The sequence below is a fragment of the Eutrema salsugineum genome, unplaced genomic scaffold (genome assembly GCF_000478725.1).
Source record: "Eutrema salsugineum unplaced genomic scaffold, Eutsalg1_0 scaffold_2, whole genome shotgun sequence".
In the NCBI taxonomy this organism is placed as follows: domain Eukaryota; kingdom Viridiplantae; phylum Streptophyta; class Magnoliopsida; order Brassicales; family Brassicaceae; genus Eutrema; species Eutrema salsugineum.
In genome coordinates this window covers 11,111,913-11,135,264 of record NW_006256829.1, presented here as the reverse complement: position 1 = coordinate 11,135,264, position 23,352 = coordinate 11,111,913, and the positions used below count along the sequence as shown (strand labels likewise).

General features: G+C 33.7%; 3 protein-coding genes and 1 pseudogene across 3 annotated transcripts; all 4 read right to left on the bottom strand.

Annotated features, from left to right (window-relative positions):
- Positions 1–1,801: 1,801 nt before the first annotated feature.
- Positions 1,802–2,236, bottom strand: LOC18017524. The gene has a single exon (XM_024155433.1). It carries the CDS (start codon positions 2,234–2,236, stop codon positions 1,802–1,804), a length of 435 nt encoding a protein of 144 aa, XP_024011201.1.
- Positions 2,237–10,412: 8,176 nt separating this feature from the next.
- Positions 10,413–12,183, bottom strand: LOC18017523. Its single transcript, XM_006401536.2, has 2 exons — positions 11,463–12,183; positions 10,413–10,888 (listed from the first exon to the last, which is right to left on the bottom strand). The coding sequence occupies exons 1-2, from the start codon at positions 11,943–11,945 to the stop codon at positions 10,529–10,531; spliced, it is 843 nt and encodes a 280-aa protein (XP_006401599.1). The 5' UTR covers positions 11,946–12,183; the 3' UTR covers positions 10,413–10,528.
- A 1,973-nt stretch (positions 12,184–14,156) lies between these two features.
- LOC18017522 (probable ribosome production factor 1) lies at positions 14,157–16,068 on the bottom strand. Its single transcript, XM_006401535.2, has 9 exons — positions 15,836–16,068; positions 15,641–15,736; positions 15,441–15,554; positions 15,196–15,345; positions 15,019–15,101; positions 14,833–14,931; positions 14,703–14,742; positions 14,540–14,608; positions 14,157–14,463 (listed from the first exon to the last, which is right to left on the bottom strand). Exons 1-9 carry the CDS (start codon positions 16,028–16,030, stop codon positions 14,434–14,436), a joined length of 876 nt encoding a protein of 291 aa, XP_006401598.1. The 5' UTR covers positions 16,031–16,068; the 3' UTR covers positions 14,157–14,433.
- Positions 16,069–17,877: 1,809 nt separating this feature from the next.
- Positions 17,878–21,309, bottom strand: LOC112086846 (annotated as a pseudogene).
- Positions 21,310–23,352: the final 2,043 nt, after the last annotated feature.

Sequence of the window (23,352 nt, the reverse complement as noted above, 5' to 3'; positions counted from 1 at the left end):
ATAATTATAACTCGTTCATTCATATTATTTGTATATTTTATATATTATAAATTTTTCAAATTTATTTAATAAAAAATACAATAATATATTATTTTTATCTTGGTCATTGAAAATATTACTTAAATTTGAATATTTAAATTAAATCTAATTAATATCAGATTTATTATTTTTGTAAAAATATAATAATAACTTATTTTATAATTTTTGATAAATAATATAATCTATATCTAAGGAAATTTATAACAAATCTAAATTTAAATTTAAAATTTCGAATTTATTTTAAAATATAACTTAAAAATATATTATCTTATTAATATTACATTAAATTAACTTGTTTGATAACATAAATAGGAGTTGTCCAAAAATAGAATAGTAGAAAACTAAGTAATTTGTTTGGACACAAAACATATTTCTGTAAAACAGTATAGAAGAATGTAACTATTAGCGCATGTCTCAACATCCGGGGATGTTGATGGCAAGGCGAACGTATTGAGGCTAAGAATGTAAGTAATATTAGCATTTTTTTAGTGGAGCTTTTATAACTTTCTTTAATATTGATAAAATTAAATCTCATAGTTTAACTTAGGATTCAAACCTCTAAAATATTGGTAAAAGTAAATCTCATAGTTTAACTTAGGATTCAAACCTCTTTTGATTCAAACCACTGGCCAGTTTATTCAATAGTATTATACGAAATTTCGAAGTTTGGTCACAGTAGAATTCGTTTGTTAGAATCTATTCTGTAATGTGATCATCTAGGTCACTTTTGTGATTGATTATTTACGTAAAAGCAGTGAAGGTTCTTCTCAATCCCTCTTGCTTAATCTTCAGACATTAAGCAAGTGTTATTTCACGGCTGAAATTGTTTTTTGCAGTTGGAATATATACTGGTCTTGGGCATCAAATTGTACTGACTTTCACTTTCATCATGTTTTTTTTTTTAAAAAAATTGTTTTGAAAGTACTTCAGAAATTCATTGGTTTGATTTCCTATTGTGTTTTCTAAAAACAAGGAGTTAGGCAAAGAAATTCTAGCAAATCTCTTTCACAAAATGAAAGATATTTCGTTGTCCGGCAAAATCTCTTTCTCAGAGGAATGCATATTTTATTAAGCAAATAGTTACTACTAGTCATGATATATGGTGGATGTTTCTCTCAAAAAGTAATTTGGTAAAGATTTTATAAATTCTTTGGGTAGGATGGAAACCATCCCAAAACAAGTAAGCATATATATTGGACTATAGGAGCATAGAAATGTTGTGAATCGATTGCAGAGTGGAACAGCTTCCACAAAATCCAGTTCCACTACTACTTTATAAGAAAGTGCGTGCGATCTAGAATTACCATAATCTTTTTTGGTTTAACCTAGAAATAGAATAACCATAATCTTGTCGATGTAAAACACATTAGAATTTGGTAGTATGGAGAGGTTTGCGTTGAAAAACTGAGAAGCATATACTTTACATCTTGAGCACTCTTGAGCACAATCTCTACGATGTTAGATAAGATTATGCATCCAAGTGGTGGTGTTCCTATTATTGGATTATGATTCAATGTTCCCTAATCAGATTCATCATTTAGGGGATTTTGTTCTTAAAAATGTTGAAAAACAACCCAATGTTAGATAAGGGAGATGTAATAAACGTTTCTTGAGCTAGTTATTAATGGGCATGGTTTTTCCAGTATAATAAAATAAAAGCATATGTTTCAGATTTAAGCAACAAAAATCAAACCAGGAAGAAACACATTTATTCACTGAAACAAAACAGTGCCCTTTATTAGAGAAAAGGGAAGAACTTCCCTCACTCCTGCTCCCTCGCAGCCGCCACGGATGTAATGTGCATCAGGACCTCTTCATAGAAAGATTTCTCCATCGCCAGATAAGATTGATAGTAATGACGATGATAACGCATGCATTTGTTCATCTTTAAATAGAGCTCCTGACACTTTTTGTCACGGTGTCCAGCTTTCACCACGCAATCTTCGTGAGCCGTAAACTCGTCTTTACAAGCACCTCTGCTCATGAACTCGAGAAACTGCGCTTCAGAATCCTTTTTCCTCTCTGCCTCAGTTGCGGAATCTCCCAGCCTCGACGGGAACAAGGCGTAGGCTTCCCTCTCGTACTTCGCTAGAGCAGCTTTCATCGGTTCTGGCCAGTCAGCAGACGGATCTTCCAGTTTCTCCGGCAGGACTTGGTTGTTTCGGGTACTGGACTCGGTGGATGACGTGATCCCCATTTTTCTCAGCCGTGAGATCAGTATCGTATGTAAATCGGCGTTTCAGACGATTAGAAAACCATGATCTATATATATACCTACGGTTTTCAGTCCCTCAATCTAGGGCTTTGATTGTAATCTTGCGGAATGACAGAATGACGGAAAAAATATCTTACGGAATAGATTAATCTATTTATAAATCACTTTTCTGTGGAATGAATTTTTTTTATATGTTTTTTTAAGCGAAGACATCTATTATCTGTTATATTAAAACAGAAGCACTTTTAGTGTTTGTTTCCAAATACTCCTAAAGTTTTTTTTTAAATATATTTTTATATATATAAATTTAATTTCGAAAATTAGATATTTATTTAGATAACTAAAATTTTCTTTAAATATAGGTTATATCTATAGTCTATAGATATTAATTTAAATAGACTTCCTTAAATATAGGTTTGATTTAATTTAACATTTGAAATTGAAATAAGATTTTCAGAATAACACATATGATTAACAAATATTTTATTATATTTTTAAAATCATATCTTATCAGATTAAAATTTCACATATTGAAAATAGATAAATATTAATATTATATAATAATTTGAAGGGACAAGTTAATTTTTTTTATAATTATGATTTTATGCGGGTTAAGTTATCAAAACATGCAAGATATTAGGAGAAAATTATTTCAAAATTAGTAAATATTTATATTATAAAGTAATATAAACGGTCGGGTTAGAATTATGGTTTCATAATCATGGTCTTTTTCGGATTAATAAAATGAGCGAGTTAGAAATATATTTTTATAATAATGATTACTTTTTGATTAATAAAATAACCGGGTTAAAATTATGTTTTTATGATCATGGTGGTCATACAGAAAACAAAATTATATCTAAATACAAATTTTTTATATCACTTATTAAAAAAATATATTTATTAAAAAAATATAAATTAGATTAAAATTTTTGATTTAAACAAAATTTTCGTGCAAATGCACGAGGTAAAATCTAGTAGTCTGTATTTTTGTGTGTATTTTCTCGTTCTGCAGAATTTTGTTAATTGACAAAAATCTGTGAAATCGTGTTTAAAAATGCAATTCCGCCATTCCACAGGTTACCAATCAGAACCTAGATTTCGGGTTTTGCTTCCGACGTACCGACCCGAATGTTGGAGGATTTGGGCCTTTGAATGGGCCTGGTGATTGAAGAAAAAGATCGACGCCGAAGTTATGTGGAGTTTAGCTTATTAACATTTTGTATCGCTTCTATGTTTTTTTGTGTGTGTGGTCCTTCTCTATTTAGGCTCACTCTTTCCTTATAATTTATTTATTTAATCAAATAATGATCAATGAAAGAAACTTCAGATTGAGGTGAGGTCATAAGTAGATCAAACTTGAGAGAGGGATCTAAACGGAACATCGAAATCATTGCGGTCTAGTCATCAAACTTGAGAGAGCCTTTGTGAAAAACTAAACTAGGCCATATAATGACAATACTTTAGTTACAGATCCTGGCCAACCTGTCTCCAAGAAAAATTTACTATTCTCGAAATATCAGTCTTAATAGGAGCATGTAGACTATATAGAGAGAGATCATATCCTAATAGGGGTGGGCAAAAAAACCATGATTGAAAAAACCAAACCAAATCGAACCGAAATAAGTAAATTTGGTTTGGTTATGGGTAACCTACAAACCCATTCGGTTTTCATTTTTATTGAAATTTGGTTTCGGTTTGGTTCGGTTTAAAACCGTAAAATCGAATGTGTTCTTTGGTTTTTAGATTTAAAAAATAATTAACTTATACTTTTTGTTTAATAATATTTTTCTAAGGACGGAGGAGGTTGATAAAAATCTGAATTTTTTTCTATTTATTTTTTAGGTTTTTGTAATCTTGATTTTTATTATTGATGATTTAGATTTACATTTGAATTTTTAGTTTTTGAATTTTTTTACAGTTATTAGCTTAATATATTATTACTATTCATTTTATTTTATTTTTTATAGAAGTTTAAACTTTATCATTATGAAATACACTAAAAACTGTAACCGAACTAAACCAAACCGAACCAAATTGAAAACTGGTTTTTATATGGTTTCAATTTTTATAAAACCAAAAAACCGAAAACCGTAAAAAACCAAACCATATCAAACCGAAATATATATGGTTTTTATATGGTTTGAATTTTTTTAAAACCGAAAAACTGAAAAAGCTGAATTGAAACCAAACCATAAACCGAAGTGTCCACCCCTATATCCTAATATAACAAGTTATTTATATGATTTTTCATCTAGTTTTAAGACATACTAGTCGTCGCATGGACTTTAAAATTTCTATAAAATAAACTCATCATTGTTAAAAATCGTAAGATTTTATTAATTTCAACCAAAATCTTCGACATAAAAATTATATTTATAATAATAATTCTAGTTAATTATTGTATGAGAGTTCACAAAATATATTTATATTAATAAAAAACGGATTTTATATAAATTTTAAAAATAAATTAAAATTTAAACCAAAATAGTATTTTTAACATCAATTATTTATAATTGATACAAATATTAATATCATTTATAATAACTGATGTAAAATTTAATATCACTTAAAACAATTGACATATATTGATATCAATTATTCTAATTGATGCAAATACTTAAAATATTTACATCGGTTATTAATGAACTGATATAAAATATTTGCATCACCACTTTCAGAATCATTTTTTAAATGATGTAAAATTCTTTTGCATCAGTTATAAATAATACAAATAAATAAAATAAATGATGTATTATGATGTTTTTTTTGTAGTGTTTATGTAAACAAATATAACAATAAAATTTCTAAGAATGTAAAGGACCACATGAAATTTTATAAGGTGGAAATTTGAAGGCAAAAAAACGAATGGAAATAAATTTATAAACTATCTGATTGTCGTAGTGTAAGAATCTTAGACTTTGCTGATGAAAGGGGACAAAAATTATTTTACATTTTTTGGAGTATGTAAGCCATATATCACTCTATATATAAAAAACTATATAGATTTATTTATTTAAATCGAATAACCTAGAAAACTAATCTGAGAAGAAGAAAAATAAAATCCTTACTAAACAACACAGATCTGTAGGAATAGTTTTAATGAAAACAGCAAAATTGAGTAATCTCTTAATTTTAAATGAAAAAACATAACTTGAAGAATAAGGTATCAAGGGTGAGATTCATTGCCCAATATGTACAACAGAAGGTAAAAATATTACGTATGTTCTGTTTGAGTGTTATCACTCACATTACAAACATATATAGGCGTTATCAAAAATATCATCGGCCCCAAAAGTTTTTTCGTTGACATCGGTGTACCGTGTACAAATTACTGATTTTGGAGAATGTCTATGCCTGGGAGGAAGAAATTGAAGAAAGTGCAATTACAGAGATAAGCGCGACGGAAATCATTTCTCGTTTGCATATGGAATAATTTGTTAAATAGATGGATCGTGGAAACGTGAGAGTTTGTTATCAGGATTTGGATGATATTTAGTCAATGCAAAGGGGGTGTCTATTTTAATGGACACCAAAGGCCAACGAAGAAGTTTAACTCCTTTACATGCGGAGTTTGATGCTTTGATTTGGGCAGTGTTGAAAAAATCGGCCTAGTCGGCGGCTAGGCGGCCGCCTAGACGGCTAATCGGGGTTAGCCGACCCGATTTTCATAAAATCAGTGAAATAAATCCGGTTTAGTAAAAAATCGGATCAAGTCGGAGAAAATCGGAAAAATCAGACCAAATCGGTAAAATCGGTCAAATCAGACTAATTATTTTTATTATTTTTTCAGTCAAATTTTACGGTTTTGGATAGTAAACCACTATCGGTTTACAGAAAAGAGAGAAAAAAAAGATTTGAAACATGAATTAGGGTTAATAACTTAATATAATCATCTTTGTTCCTCCCCGCTACTTCACTTTCATAAACTACAAGAGGTGATCATTATTCTCTATTTCTGAACTCTATAAGTTTGTTTAATCTTCTCTTTATCTATCTGTACATATTATATAACTATATTGTATTTTTTTAATTTGTCTTTTCATCTTTGTTTACTTTGTTTATGCTCTGTTTTAAGTGTTAACTTTAAATTTTAACGATGAGCCTAGAGGAGATATCGATTCCGACGATTAAAATGATAGCTATTTTTTTTGAATTTGAGTCTGAAAATGAGCAGGTGGTGGATATATATGGATGTGTTTGAAGAATAAGTTAGACTAGGTGTTTAGCCCGCGACTTGCGCGGGCTAAAAGGTTTTAAAAAATAATAATAAAAAAATTATGCTATAAATTGAAAATAATTAAAACAACTATTTAAGACATAAAAATCAAAATAAAGTTAACTAAAAAAGTAAACACAATCCAAAATTAATTACTTAAAAAATACTTTATAACTGAATAATCCACAAACTAATTTAATTAAAATAAATTCTAGTTTTTTTTTCTTATTTTTTTCTTTTCATTATTTTTTCTTTCTTCTTCATTGTTTTATCCTTATTCTTCTTTTGTCCATATTTTTTCTTGTTTTTTTTTTCATGTCTTATTCTTCATTTTTTTTTCTTCTTCCCATATTTCTTATTCAAATTTATCATTCACATCTTTTTGTCTTATTTAACACATTCGTCTTCTTCTTTTTTGTTTTTACGGTTTATTCTTCTTCTCTTTCTGATTTTTTTTTATATTATGTACTTTTCATACTTTTTATGACTCTATATCTTTTGAGGCTAAAAAAAAAAAGATAAATACACATTTCAAACTTAAAACTCTCCTTAAAAATGTGTTATATTTATTGTTAGATAAGAAAGCTGCATTAACTTTTTTAGCTTGCTCCTTTCAAACAATCAAAACTGTTTTTAGATAATCAACTTTAAAAAAGAGCTTAAACATATATATCAAAAAAGAAATTGTCAAAATTTCTTAATTATGCTAATAACAAAAATATCAAAAATTAAAAAAATATCAAAATAAGACTTTAAGTAAAATAGAGTTTCCACAAAAGGGTTGTGATATTTTCACGGTCCCAAGATTTGCAGATTTTTGTATGTAATTTATCATTGATTTCTTTCACATTGTTGTGCTAGAATATATATTTGTTACCCTATTAAATAATTTTGAAAAATAAAGAAAATACAAAATTAGATGGAATTGAATCATTCCAACATACAAACTTAAGAAAATTTAGAGTTTTAGCTACTTAAACATAAATTTTACATCTTTTGTGAAACTTAAGCAAGAGAAGCTTTACTCTGATCCAAAAACAACATTTAATAATTAACAGTTCAAACTCATCTGGAAACACATAAGATGAAAGTACTCCACACGAAAAAGATTTCAGTCGGAGAAACGTGCAGAAGATCAAAGTACAAATAGTTACCTTTTTTCTTCTGTCTTTGCCCATAACTAACATAAAGGAACCATAAACCAATATCAAAAAATATCCCAACACTGGACATAAGAGACAAAACACACACAAAACTCATTCAAATAAAGTGATGTTCAAATAAAAAATAGTAATTTTGTTCATGTATCATCATTATTATCAATATAACTAACTTTGACTTTGAGAGTAAGAATATGCCAAGTGGACTAACATTTTTGCTGGAACTAAACTCCTTGTTAGCTTGTTTTATTTTGTTCTCGGCAGCGACATGTGGGTCTTGGATAAAACACAACCACCATGTTCTGCACCTCGTTCACCGAAGCTTCTTTTGAACTGTTATAAATTTAGGATTCATCAGATCAAGTAATAATCCATAATCAGATGATTAAACCTGTGTTTTTGTACGTGTTCTTCTAAAGTTTCATGTACCTTCCAAAAGTTCAATCAACTTAGCAACCTTCACAAGAACCAGGTGAACTCACGTTCATTGCCATGAGGGATTTCGACACCGTATGTCCTATAGACCATTCTGAATCGTCACCAAGAGCCCACACCACAAAACATAATACATAATCTTTTGTAATAATTTTTTAAAACATATTAAATGCTCTTATCTGACTCCGAGAACTGGTTCGGTTCATGACCATAATCTAGATCTTCATCACCAGCAAATGAAATCTGTTGCATCGCAAGATGAAACAATAAAACGCGGGCACCTAAGAAAGAAAAAACAAAAACAATAAAAAATTAAAACAGATAAGAATCAATAAACAAAAAAAGGCTCGACTCAGCCCCAACTAATAAAAGAGAAAGAAAAGTGCACCAAAACTGGCTAATATATAAAACATAAATATGATAGTTAATAAGAAAATCACAAATCTAAACCTAAAGCACAAAAAAGAAAATAAAATATTACCCTTTGGTATAGCAGTAAAACTAAACAATCAACGATCAAGAGGCTAAAACACCACCTCCTAAACAGAAAAAAAACGTCAAACACTATTATTAATAAGAAGAATTTATAAAATATAAATAGAATCCAACTTCTAATATACATCAGAACAAAATATATTCGTGAAAGCTATAAAAGGGAAGACACAAGGTATCACCTAACATATATAAAAAAATGTAGATCTACATGAGCTAACAGAAACGAATATAAAACAAAAATAACAACCGAATAGAAAATTAAACAGCACAAAACCTATTTTTTTAAGAAGTCACAAGATCACTAATGTGAAACGCACGAAATATATAGCTTACATGATCGCCAAACATTACAACTGTATAAGTGAAAAAAAATTTGGTTGAAAAATCTTTAACAAACGGATAATTTATATATATATTTTTATTAAAAAACAATATCTAAGTATTTATCAAGACTTACTCAAAGATTTATGGAGTAACATAATTATATATGATAATTTTCGATTTTTAATATTTTTTATAAAAATTAATTTCGTTTTTTTTATTTTTGTTTTAAAAAATTGTGATTTAGTTGTAAAATTATGATTTTTGATTTGATAAAATCGTAGATTTTGATCAGATTGAGATAAAATAATGTTTTTGATTTGATTTAATTTTATTACAGCCTATATTATAATCGTGATTTTAGTTGTAAACAATTTTATGTATTTTTTGCTATTTTTTTAAATTAAAAACAATTTTAAGGAGGGGTAAAGGGTAATTAGCCACTCTGAGATTCAATGAGAGAGCTTTAAACCAAATTTTTACTTTGCTTATAATATATATGATATATTTCTCTTTGCTTTATATTTTTAAAGTTTTTAGATTAAAACTTATTTTAGTTTGAAGAATTTGATGATTTTTAGTTTGATTTTTTGTTGAACTTTATTCTATAATTTTATTTATTAAATTTTTTTACTTTTTTATTCAAACATAAATTTTGATAAAATAATTTTTAAGAAAACAACTTAAAGTTTTTTTTAAATATGATATATAGATAGAAAATTTATAAAAATTAACAAAAATTTTGCTAACGCCTAGGCTCCGCCTAGTCTCCGACTAATCCGCCTAGGCACTAGTCTCCTATCATCCGCCTAGCGATTTTTTGAACACTGGATTTGGGTAATGGACTGCACGGTGAGACACTAAGAGTCATTAACTGAAAATTCATTCACGTGTTTGTAATTTTTGGATCTGACTGTTTTTTCTTTTTTCTCTAAAATAGGGTGTAATACTGAAAAAAATGTGATTAGTGTGGCTACAGAAGAAAAAAAAATCATATAAGACACACACAAAAATAAAATAAAAAATCGTCGTCTGCCTAATCTTTTGTAATCATCCTTAAATTATTCTTAGACACGGAAGTAAAACGTCTGTTGACAGGTGGATTAATTAGGTCACTTTGCGTGGATTAGATTTCACTACACGTTTCAATAATTTTCGCTATATGATTAAGACATACGTTTATTTTACGAAAGTTTCTGATTCTACATAAGTCAATATTTAATCAACATGCAGCGGATTTAAGTCCGAGTGGCAACGCAACACAAACTACTAGGATAATAATGTCATGCTCAAATCTAATATTTTGTACGTGTTTATAATTTTGCATTAAGATTATTGTTTTCCGTTGCACTTGACAACATTGAACTCGAAAACATCGGCCAAAACATAGTGTTTGTCAATAGTCACCATAAAAATTTCAGTAATTTGATTTAATATCGGGATATCCTATAAGTCGAGTGGGATGACAGATCTCAGAAAGAAATTAAATTGAAATGGTTAAAAAAAAAGCAAAATGCCTATAAACGAGAGTGACAAATATCCTTCTGTACACACAAATTCTGATAACAAAATATGATCGAACACAAAAGGGCAGATTTTTTTTCTTTTTTTTTGTAATACATAGATTCCGAAATTTTTTGTGTGTCAAATCTCATCAGGCAATTGAAAACTCTGCGTACCGAAAATTTGAAGAGATGTGTTCTGTAGAAAAACAGCAACTCCACATTTAGCACTGTTGAATCCATCCCATACCGTGAAATGAGCCGTACCCGACACCGTCTTCTTCGCCGTTAAGTCCTTAACGGTGCATAATTTTTCTAGCTTTCTTACAACGTAGTCATTCGACAAGACTCTTCCTGAGTTCTCTCCTCGAGGGCAATCTGTAACTAGTCCGGTCTCGTATAGTGCCACCATTATATCTATCCCGCTCGAGTCCACTTTCATCCTCAAAGCTCCTGTGAGAGATACTTGAAGGGTTTCTGATGTTGGTCTTTGGAATGTGGCCTGGTAAGAGAAACCAGTAACAATCTGATCACTGATCTTGATCACAATATAGTTAAAGCACACACACAAGGCTAGTGCTTTAAATCTTATAAACCAATTCTGTTTTTACTTCATACAAAAATGTTCAACTACGAGCTAGCTTCTCTAAAATGCTGAGTCGAAACCTATCTTAAAAGCCCTAATAAGCAAGACGGACCAAAATCAAATTCATGTTTATGATAGAGACAGAGCAGAAGTTGTTATGCTTTTCGACACATAGTGTTGTGTTTGTACTACAAGAACTCTTTCATTCCCAAATCCTTAACCATTACGTGTGAATGCTTGATTTTTAGTGACATCTCAAAATTCTCCATGATATTTTGAAGAAGAAAAAAAAGGCAGGATTAGATTTGTATATACAAAGGCCATCAAAAACTTATTCTAATCCAAATTATATTACTCTATAGTCTATCTAATGTGAGATTTATGTCATCACATTTATAAAACAATAATTGACGATTTCTAACATCCAAAAATATTACTTCTTCTATCATCGGCTCGTTAATCAAAATCGAAAATGTAAGAGATTACTCACCCTAAACGCGGGAGAAGGAAACCTAGGCGCTTCAACAATCGACTTGAGCAGAGTCTCTTCTTCATTCCCAAGTAATTGGACTCGACCTTGAACCACAAGCTGAGGAGTAAACATCGTATCTTGATTCAACGCCTCGACGTAAGCCTTTTGCCTCACCGTCCACTGGCTTGACCCATACGGATCCTTCCACCCCAAGTAATCCCAATAATCAACGTGGAAAACAAGAACCATCGCCGGTGAACCGGATCCACCATCTCGACGGATCTGACCGTCGAAATCGCCACGGCCGAGTCGGGACACGAGCATCTCGGCCTCCGGAGAAGTCTTACATCCCTGAGACGAGAAGAGCTGAAGGAGAACAGGTCCATCACCGGCTGGAACATCCGCGGCGACGACGGCGGCGTTATGACCGGAGATTCCTTTTCCGGTGGTGGAAGTGGAGGATCCTTTGACGCCAAAACAGGCGAAAAGACGCGGCGCCATCGGAGAAAGCCGTCTCTTCGCCGTCCGATTAAAATAGGCAGAGGCTTTCTTGAGCGCCAAACAACAACAACAAAAAAAGAAAAAAAAAAAAAGTGGAGGGAGAAACAAATCAGAAGATTAGAAATGTTTCTCCAAGAAAAATGCGAAAAATGTTCAGAGAAACATTGAAATATTGGGACGAGGAAGAAACAACTTTACAGGCTAGAGGTTAAGAGAGAAAGGCGGCAACAAGTGTCTTTAACTAATTTTTTTCTCTATCTATTTTTGTTTTTTTCTCTTTTGTTCTAAATATTAATAATTCTTTTGGCCTTTGGATGGCAAAAGCTGTAATTTTTGTGAATTTTCTGGCCTTTGGAGGATTTGTTATTGCGTTGTGAGGAAGGGAGTGTTGGGTGACACGTCGCACATGAGTCCATGACATGTCAGCGAATCTTTCAACTAACAGTCTTTTTCACCACTAAGAGAACCGAGCCGGTTGGTTTAAATTCCGGTATAGTATAGTATAGAACTAAACGATTCCACAAAAAAAAACAGTTGAAATTCCAGTTTAATAATAAACAGAGAATTAGTAATCCAAAAGTCAGGATATTGATCAAAATCTATGGATTGATACCTTTTTGAAAATATTATATGATATATAAATAAATATTTGGACGTAAATTTTTTTATGAAAAGTCTCCTCATGAATAGAGATTGATTCTCTGTATCGTTCCAATTCTCTGTAATTAACAATTGTAACTTTGATAACTAATAAAGGTGAATTAGACGTAAAAAAAAAAAGAATAGAGCATTCTTCTTTTTGGCTATGTTTAATGAGCATTCTTCTTTCTATTTTAGACTTACAAAAAAATCTTCTATCATTGTTTCGAGAAATACAAAAAACAATCTCTTCACTTTTTCATCTCCAATTCTGTTTTTTCTCTATTTCTGAAAGTACAACGTACAGTCGATAAGTTTCTGATTTTGAGTGCAGCATATCAGAAGAAAGTGTCTCCTCCTCTCCACACAGACCTCATTCACCGAATTCTGGTATCAATTTGTTTCTTAATTATGTTTTGTATCAATATATTTTCTAATTATTTTGTTTTGTCATATCTTAGAATCGTAGTTCTACACATTGATCTGAAGGTTCTAAATAGAAGGTAGCCAATGCAGTTTTTATATCACCTAGCTAATTGAAAATCCAACACCGTTCAGACTGAGTTGACCCGTCCATATTTATTCTTTTATAAATAGTTTTATAAACATAGAAAAGCTTAAGTTTGATTTTCCTATTTTTTCTCTTTTGGATCTAAAAACATTATTCTTGCTTTTGGGATGAAGATAAAGAACTTCAATAGGGTGATCCCATTGCTATACTACATTTTAGATCATTTTCTTATTCTTTCTATATCAGAAATTTTCTATGACTTGCAGGGTGAAATATAACCCCAAAAATGCAATAAAGTGAGCACTTTCTTCCACGGTTCCTCGACTTCATTGTATGGGACCATGAGCATGAATGCCTTATCGACCCCCAGGTCCATTGAAAGTTTGATTCTTGGAGTTATTGCATTTAAATAAGAGTGAGACATAGTGTTCTTTCCCTCTCTGAGCTAAAAGCGTTTAAATTTTGAAGGAAATATCTGGAATGGGCTTCCACATCACACAACTAGGATCTTCTGTGGCAACATCACTTGTTGATGGAGAACCAAAGCCAAAGCATGTTCTTCTCTTAGAAATCAAGGTTTCATCTTCCCTTTGATCGTACTGCTTAATCTACGCACTTCAAGTATGGCTTTCTGCTCTTTTTTATTCAAGCATGTAAGCCTGAGTAACTTATAATACATTACAGGGAAATTATACAATGAGAAGTACTAACAAAACCCCAATATTTCATAGCCGGTCAAATTTTGTTTTGCTAACTAGATTTTCTGAGAGTCACATTCTCTAGTGTCTTACTTTTGATCACTTGACAGTTAATTGGAAACCAAAGCAATTAAATAACTTATTCATTTGTTTATTTACGTAGATATCATTTCATTAAGAACAGAAGCCGAGGTGTATGTAATTCTTTGGTTCTAATGTGTTTGTAGTAACGTTTTGTGTCCGCGTGAATGTCTACGTCACCAAAATTTCTAAAAAGACTCGTAAAGCAACTTTTAACGATTACATACTTAAAAGGTTATACATATTCAAAGGATATCACAATCTATTTAATAAGAAAGTGCCTTCAAAGGATATCACAATCTATTTAATAAGAAAGTGCCAATGCGCTCGGAATCCAGATATATGTTTTTGCATGTTTAATTAAGGATTTCTACTTTTGGTTTGAGACCCAAGGCCCAGGATTACTATAAAGCTTGATAAGAAAGCAAGGGCTAGCTAGTAAGCTCTGCCAAAAACATAAGAAGGGGAGAAAAAGCACTAGGAAGTTCACATGTTCATGCAACAAGACAAGATAAGAGCTCCTCCGCAAATGATTTAGAGGTCATAGGCAAAGCTGGTTTCATAGTAAAGGCTTCACAAGGCTAGCCGTCTGCGATTTCAAATAAACAAAAGATGAGAAACAAATGTGTTTGTGCTCACCTAACAAAATTGATTGCAATCAGTACCTCTGAAATCCATTCGAATTCTTTGTTTTGTAGACTCGTCAGCTTGAGAGAGAATCGAGGTCCACATTCCTGCCACAAAGTTCCACAATCAACACAAGGATGATACATTTGTTGCAAGAAAAAAAATTGAAAATTATAAATACAAGAACAAGAGGACCCTAACCTGCGGGCTAACTGTGTCACTCTCTCCTCCAATACAGAAACTGAATAGAGTGAATCAGTAGAATATAAGTAAAAGACTTTTGTAGCCAGAAAAAAAAAACAACCTCAAGAGAAGAAGAAGAGCAATATACCGATAACGTCCGAAGAGTATAGAATCACTACGGTTGTGGAACATTACAAGGTCCCTATGACGGCAAGGAGTGGCCTTGGGAAAGAGCGATTGTATGATTCTGAAAAAGAACCAATACATGAGTTAGAGCACACAAGATTTAAAGATGTTTTCTCAACTATTATATGATGAAGCAAAGAGTTTAAACCTCTCAACGACAGCACCCATAGGAGATGTAAAGTTTCCCGTCTGAAGCTGCGGATAGAATCGGCTCTTGGGATGTCGAAGATCCTGCAAGCCAAAATTTTTAACATCAACACTCACACTGATAAGCAAGCAAATTTAGGTATACAAAGCAAGAAAAAGAAAAAGAAAAAACCAATACATTTAAATCCTCCCGTGATTTGAAGTTAAGAAGCCTGAAAGTAGCGGTAGCCCCATTCAACAAGCTTGTGATACAGAGATAATGTCCTATACGGTTTGTATGAACCAGGACGAGAGATGTAAAGCCCTTCGTCTTGGCAATTCGTTCCACCTCCATAAACAAAACAAAACAGACGCCGTTCAGACAAGAATACATAAAAGTATGTAGTTTTTGACAAACAAAAATTAAGAGCATCGAGCATTCACCTCATGTAAATTGGTATCAGCACGCCTCTCACAGTACGAAGAGCTTGGGAGCACTGAGAGCAACTCCTCTGCAACGAAACGTTGCCTCCGAGCATATATCTCAGCATTATACATCTGACAATGTCCAAAGACACAGAAATTGAAACACGCATGGACACTAGTTTAACCGAGATATATTTAGCTACTTAGCTATGTCATACAGAGGGATCGACAAGAGTAGTTGTGATCAGTGTCTTGGGTTTGATTTCCCCTCTCAGTATCCGATCAATTTCATCGGTTTCAAATTCTGCCCAAAGCTGCAATAAAAAAAAAAAAAAAAAAACGCCGAGAGAGCCAATTAAATGCCGGAGGGAAGACCTAATTCCAAAATACAAAGAAGACCATTCATTCATTACCTCTTGATCATCGAGATTCGCAATCTTCCGGCGGATCTTCGTCTTGGCGGCGGCGACACGGTCCTCGGCACTTTTCTTCATCTCCAACTTCTTCCGGTGCCTGAGTTTCTCGTGCGTCGACGTTTCTGATCTTTTCGCTCTCTTCTTCTTCTTCTTCGAGGAAGAAGCTACAATTATCTCTTTCGCTGTTTTCATCTTTCTCTATCGCTCGCGACGAAGGTGCGTTTAAGGGTTCCAACCTCCTCGTAGCAAATATAATTTATCAACAATATAATGGGCCCAATTTGGGCCAATCTAGATTGGTTGGGCTCGGGATGTAAACATCAATTGATTGGTGCCCAACTGTAATCGACGATTCTAATTGGCCTCGGGACTCCGGTTGTCTTCCTAATCGATCTGCTTTAAACGGTTTACGCGGATCGACTGTCTTGTATAGTTTTTGGTTATAAACCAATTTTTAATCATTTTTTTCTGATTAAAAAACTCTTTGGTTAATATTTTAGACTCTGTCCAAAATCATAATACTAATTTTACATACGAGATCTCGAAAATTAATGTATGAAACGAAACTTTAAAAAAGCATGAATATGATGCAATCGTCTATGGTGCAATCGCTTTGCGATAAAATGCAATGCACATGAAAACGATCGAAGAAAATCAATACGAGACAAAACAAAATCATCACCCTACCAAAACACTGCAAAAATAGATGTACACAAATTACAAACATAGATGTCTAGCAAAGATCAAACACAAAATACAAACATAAAAAAAAATGTCTAAATAAGAGGACAAACACATTGTACCCACATTCATCCATGACACAAGAAAAGAAAAGAGGATAAACAAACCGACTACTGCAAGTCCTCACGATCTTGATCAGTCAAAGCCCAATTGTTCTCCCTGAGAACCTTCTCTTTTTCCTGGGGAGTGAAATCGTTCTTCAGACCAAACGTTTTCCTGATTTCAGACAAAGGCTTGTCGCTCAGCAAATCGGCAAGCGTTTTACAAGTGAGGTCAGCAAGAGATTCGATTCCAATATAGTCAGCTGCCTACCAAATAGACAAACACGAATCAAGGGAAAGATATTGAAAATCTGAGCCAGTCCGATTCTGCATGAAAGGATATTCCTTTTTCAACCCTAAAGCTCGATCGATTCCAGAGATATATAGAAAAAGCCCCCAGAACGAAAAATACAAAGATTGAGGGAAAATGTGAAACCTTGATCAGACCAAAGAGCGTCGGGAGAGAGACTTTCATGAATTGGGCGTCCCATTGCTTGAGCTCATCGGCATGGCTCTTGCTGGTGACCGAAGCGGTAGAGGAGGAGGAGGCGGATGAGGCTTGGTGTTGGTGCTTCTTGCAATAGGCGATCAGCAAAGTGAGGATTTCGCTAGTGACATTCTCCAGCGTTAATTCCTGACTCTCGAAAGCACCCTCAACATTTTGCACTATTAACCAGTCGTGGACAAGAGTTTTATCTACCTCGAAGGAAATCCCGTCGGAAGATTTCAGGAGAAACGACATGTTGGAAAAACCTTTGAAGAATTAGAAAACGGCGACAATGGGCCAATGGCGCTTTTGCTCTACGTTATATACAAACCCTACTTTATTTGCCAAATTCTCATTTCTATTTATTTATATATATATATATATCCCTGTTTTTTTGGATCGAAAATTTTATATTTACACATTAAGTAACGAAAAAGGACACCATACTGATAAAAATAACGAAACAAAACAAAAAGAATTTGTCATTGTCTTACAAAAACACACAGAAAAAGACGGAAGGTTTAGTTTATTTAAGGATGTTGGCTGCATGAAGAAGAGATGTAATCTCAAACACAAGAGTCACAGAAGAAACTTTCGCTTAATACAGCCAACATTCTTAAATCAACTAAAATTCAAATCACATAAACCAAGACAAGATCAAGCAGTAGTAAGTCAGAATTGGGATCCACAACCAACAACTGAGATAATGCAACCAGACAAAAGAATAGTATCCAAATTCAAGGAGCATGCATGTGTATATTATTGGTTGTTTAAGAAAGAATATTCTTCTTTGGTTTCTGAGCTGCGCTAGACAATTTATAACCATTTATCAACGATCTTGATAGCAATGGATATAGAGAAAGTCGATAGAGCTCTCTTCCATTTATATAAGAAAGGAGCGAAATGTGAAGTCACTCTCCTCCTTTACAAGATGTGTGTGTGTGTGTATTTAAGATGCCATCGATCTAATAAGAGCAGCCCAAAGAGGAATCAAAAAAAAAAAAAAAGTTCCTTGTGAACTTTCCCGGTCAAGTTCAACCATATCTACGCGACCAATCATTTCAGTTAAGAGTTCGGAAACAAAGTCCAGGCATGATCTCCCTAACTTCCTCAGCAAGCATAAAGAAGACCTTAATAACATGTTCAGCCTACCCAGCAAAAATTTTCACGGAGAACTGGATCTTGAGTAGCAATTCCCGCAGGGCAGGTGTTCTTGTGGCAGTTTCTCATCATGATACCCCCGAGTGTAATAAGGGGTGCAATACTAAAACCACTCTTCTGCGCCCAGGTGATCAAGCAGCAACTGCAACATCTCGCCAGTTTTCAGCTGGTCATCTGTCTGAAGAACAGTACGGCCATGAAGGTCATCAGCAACAAGAGTTTGGTGTGTCTCTGCTAGACCCAGTTCCCACGGAAGACCAGCATTTTTTATACCGGTTTAGAGAGATGCATCAGTGCCTCCATGATGACCTGCTATCAGAACATGGTCAGCGTGGCCCTTCACGACACCGCTAGCAATAACTCCAACACCAGCTTCCGATACAAGTTTAACACTAATAGGGACCCCAGAGTTGGTATTCTACACAAGATAATGAGTAAGAGATTTCACACAAAATCATATGAATACACAGAGAGAATGCTTTGATATGTAAGAATTGGGAAAGCATAAATGTGAACCTTAAGATCGTGAATCAGTTGGGCAAGATCCTCGATAAAGTAGATATCATGATGAGGAGGTGGACTGTTAAGCCCCACACCAGCGGTGGAAGCGATGTCTCCTATAACCTTGTGGCCAGGGAGCTACCCTCCTTCCACAGGTTTGGCACCTTGTAAAGAAAGTATTTAGAAACTTTAACAGTATACAGATGCAATATTCAACAATTTTTTTGACAGGGCACCTATAACTACTCAGTGCAAACACACATAATCTGCTATGAACATGATGCCGTAAACAAAATTATTCCGGTTCCAGTAGGAACATAGGGACAGTACAGAGTACAGACCCAAAGATGTGCAAAAGGCATGAGAATGAGAGAACATTGTGTCAAGTCATATCCAAAGGTACCTGGGCCATCTTCATCTGCAGCTCATCAGCATTAGTAAGATAGTACAGCTCGAAACTCCAAATCTTCCGCTAGCAATTTGTTTGATGGAACTTCTTTTAGGATTCCTTGAACCATCTGGAAGACGCTTCATACGGGATGGCAGTTCCCGTTCCTCACCTTAGGCAGATCATAAACTCATGTGTTACTATGTTTTTTAGAAGAATTATAAGGGAAATGCAAAAATCATGAAAACAAAACAAATCATACCTGTATTTGACTTTCATCCAAGTTTGTTCATGGCCATTGCAGGGTTGTATGCGCCTCCAGTGATTTCACTGCAGCTCACTTCTTCTAGTGATTTTAATATCTGCTTCTTTAAAATTAATAAGGCCCGCGCAAATTACTTTGCTAGTTCAATTAATTGATACGCTTAGAGTATTCCTTGTAGCGGCCACACTAGTAGTCTGGGATGCCTTGTAATACTTCTTGACCAGCTCCTCTTTGGAATGGCATTCCCCGTTAGATTTGGATGGTATCTTGCCATCGACCTGCAATCTATAAACGACCTCGGCAGCCAAATATGGGCAAATAGCATCTGCCCCGAATCCGACAAGTGTGCAGAAATGATGCACTTCACGTGGTTCAGCAGATTGCACTACCAAACCAACTTGAGTGCGCGCAAGTGTCTTAACCAGGTGGTGATGAACGGCATCAACAGGCAACAGCCAAGAGGGAGCTCACAGCAACTCGCGTAGCAGAGAAAGCTAGAAAGTCAAGGCATATAAAAAATGTAAGAGCATGGCAAAGAAATTGTCAAAAATGGAAGTACGCATACAGATCCTAAAGTCAGAGTTTATAATGAAGCCAAATGATTACCTCGATCAGACATAACCAGTAATGTGTAGCCCTCCTTTATCGCTTCATTTACTTCAGCACAATTCGGTCCTCCAACCTTTTTGTACCTTGTTCTTTTTGATAAGTCAAATAAAGAACTTAGTCCTCCAGCCTCTGTGATTCATCTCTTCTGTGGTCAAAAAGAGAACACCTTTTAGGGAGAAACGGTGACATAGCACACACAGAAAGAAAAAAAGAGCGTAATAGTAAGTGAGAGACAAACCACTTGGCATAAACAGTCATTTTGAGAGCTGATGGTTGTGGAGCAGTACAACACTTCCTTTCCAGGTGTTGCTTCATTAGCATGAGGATTTTTAGAGTTGTGTAGATTTCGTAAGTTCCCAAAATTTACTGGCTCGCTCTTATTGCATCTGACACTGAAAGCTTGCAGGGTTTGCACATCTAGGCTTCACCGTATCATCCAATTCGAACCAGAGAGTGTCAGACCGCTTCTCAATCAATCTAGCTACAGCCAGTCGGAATCCGAAGACCCTCAGAGATACTCCACGAGAGGCTTAACTATTCCCGCTACCCTGCATTCCCAAAATCTCGGGGGTATCGAGTAAAAATACCTCCAACCTCCCTCCTCGCTACACCAATACCGACCAAAAAAGTGACTGATGGGCTCATACTAAACCACCGGTGCAAGATCTATAACAACACTAGCCTGAAGAATTTGCGGGTATGTTCTCAGAATTTCAGTGAATGTTGATTTTCTCACGCCTAGTTTTCCGAGAGAATCTAGCACCATGTTCTTCTTTACGCTACAACCAAGAACATGAGTAATTGTTGATATTTTCGATGGTAGGTCTCAGTTTTTGACGAAAATCCAGTCTCTTTCATCACATCAGCTGTTACAGGGAGTTCAAGCCCCATCAAGCTCATCAGGAACAATGCCAATCCCACGCAAGAACTCATAAACCCTAGCACGATTAGCAGTTTTCTCCTTATTCATCTCTAACAAACCTGACGACTATACTGAGAATCTCTTCCCTTATCCTTATCACGTCCCGAAGAAGAACGAGACCTGTCCATTTTTCGATGAATCCAAAGAACGTGAGAACAAAATCTCCGATTTGCAATAGCGCATTGGAGTCTTCGACTTATTCCAGGTCTCTTCTTGTAGATGCACAAGTTGCCATAAGTGGAATCGGGGACTGGCCGAGATATAACGGAGAGAAACGATGGTGGCTCAGAGTGGACTAGCAAAAACCCAGGTTTCGTGAAGCTGCTATAGAACCTAATCTTCATTTTTTTCCCGCGATTTGTACCTGCAAAACCAGAAGAACAAAATTGACGATTATCAAAGAGAAAACCATACCGATTCGGACTAAGTTTCTAAACCCAGACACTTTTACGAATATTTACTCAGAAAAATTCGTAAATTACTCAAAATTCAAACGATCTCTCCACAAAAATTATCATTCATTTTCAGTGGTGATAACACTAATGATCCGAAGGAAGAACATAACCTAATTAGAAGCAAACCGCAGAAACTGTGAAATTAAAAGGAATAAGAGGAAACGGATTAGCGTGTGATTGAATCTGACAGTGAAATCTCACCGGAGGTGAGGAAAGAGACCAGAGAAGACGAGGGTTCTAGAGGAGCGGGGAAGGTTTTCTTCACAGGAGAATATGAATCCTCCTCATCACTACAAGTTACTCTCGCTCTCTCTCTCTCTTGAAATAAATATTTTATCCGATTTATTCCCGCTCTGCCCCATAATTTATGATATGTTTCACTAATTGCCCCATGTTATCTAAACTGTTTACAAATAACCCCATACGTTTTCTCTTTATTATTTTAAATTTTTTTTTTTCATTTTCTAATCTCCCACACTGGATTATTGAAGCTGAACAATAGTAGTAAGTAATTTCTGAGTATTTTTAATAGTTATTGGAGTTTTATGTCAGACTTCTGATTCAAATGTAAGCATTCTTTATTTTAACTCTTCGTGGTCTCGTTCTGCTTTAGATTTAGACAAAAAATCTAGATCCAAATATCCAAACTGAAACTAAACTAAAATAGAGGTACCGAATCCGAATCAAAATCTATAAAACTATTTGAATCAAAATCTATAAAACTATTTGATGGTTTCTCGTGGGTTGGATAATATCCAAACTGAACCGATATCCGATTGGATATCCAAATTATCCAAAATATAATTTATATCTAAAAAATTAAATATAGTACGAGATTTTTAATATATTCTTTGGTATTTCATATATATTTTCTTTAGATTTTTTAGTTTTGGATATATTTTTGGGTTTTTTAGTATATATTTTTAGGTTTTTTTCAGATATATTTTTGGATTTTCTGGTGTATTTTCGAATCTATTTTTGGGTTTCAGATTTAAATCAGTTTTTTCGGGTTTAATAAATATCTAAACCAATTAAGATCCAAAAAAATTTAGGTATTTATTGGTTCTTAAATCTTGGAATACTTGAAACCAAATGGTACCAAACTGAAACCGAACTGAAATCTATTGGTTCCTAATGGGTAAAAAAATGGTTATCGGTCTAGAGTAGGTTTCAAACACGAAACCAAGATTAGAGAAGCTGATAATCGAACCAGAGAAGCTAAGGTGGTAATTCGATTATTTGCTGCAGATCTAAACCTATTATCTGTATAAAATGTTAAAAAAAAAAGAATTGGTGCACGATACAGAGTCAGATTTGAACCGGAATCGTGATTAGAGAAGCTGATAAGCGAAACCAATGAAGCTAAAGGTAGTAATTCAATTATTTGCTGCAGATTTAAACTTTTTATTGTATAAATATTTTTTTAAAAATGGTTCTCTATCTAGAGTGAGATTCAAATTTGGGACCGAGATCAAAGAAGTTGATAAGCGAAATCATTGAAGCTAAAGTGATAATTCGATTACTTGCTGCAGATAGAAACCTTTTATCTGTATAAAATGTTTTTTTTTATCAAATCTATATAAAATGTTAAAAAGAAAAAATGGTTCTCGATCCAGAGTGAGATTCAAACCCAGGACCATGATTAGAGAAGCTGATAAGGGAAACCAAGCTAACTCAATTATTTGCTGCAGATCTAAATCTTTTATCTGTATAAAATGTTACAAAAAAAATGGTACTCAGTCCAGAGTGGGAGACTAGGAGTCGAACCCGGAACTGAAATTAAAAAAGTTGATAAATGAAACCAGTGAAGTTAAGGTGATAATTAAATTATTTATTGCAGATCTAAACCTTTTATTCTGTATAAAATGTTTTTAAAAAAATAGTTCTCACAAAAAATAGTTTGGGATTCGAACCCATGACCAAAATTAGAGAAGCTGATAAGCG

Coding starts and splice junctions, on each gene's coding strand:
- LOC18017523 (XM_006401536.2), bottom strand. CDS start 11,945: ATGGCGCCGCGTCTTTTCGCCTGTTTTGGCGTCAAAGGATCCTCCACT. Junction 10,889..11,462: donor TTCCTTCTCCCGCGTTTAGG/GTGAGTAATCTC, acceptor TTCTCTTACCAG/GCCACATTCCAAAGACCAAC.
- LOC18017524 (XM_024155433.1), bottom strand. CDS start 2,236: ATGGGGATCACGTCATCCACCGAGTCCAGTACCCGAAACAACCAAGTC.
- LOC18017522 (XM_006401535.2), bottom strand. CDS start 16,030: ATGAAAACAGCGAAAGAGATAATTGTAGCTTCTTCCTCGAAGAAGAAG. Junction 14,743..14,832: donor ATACTCTTCGGACGTTATCG/GTATATTGCTCT, acceptor CACTCTATTCAG/TTTCTGTATTGGAGGAGAGA. Junction 14,464..14,539: donor AATTCGAATGGATTTCAGAG/GTACTGATTGCA, acceptor TTGAAATCGCAG/ACGGCTAGCCTTGTGAAGCC.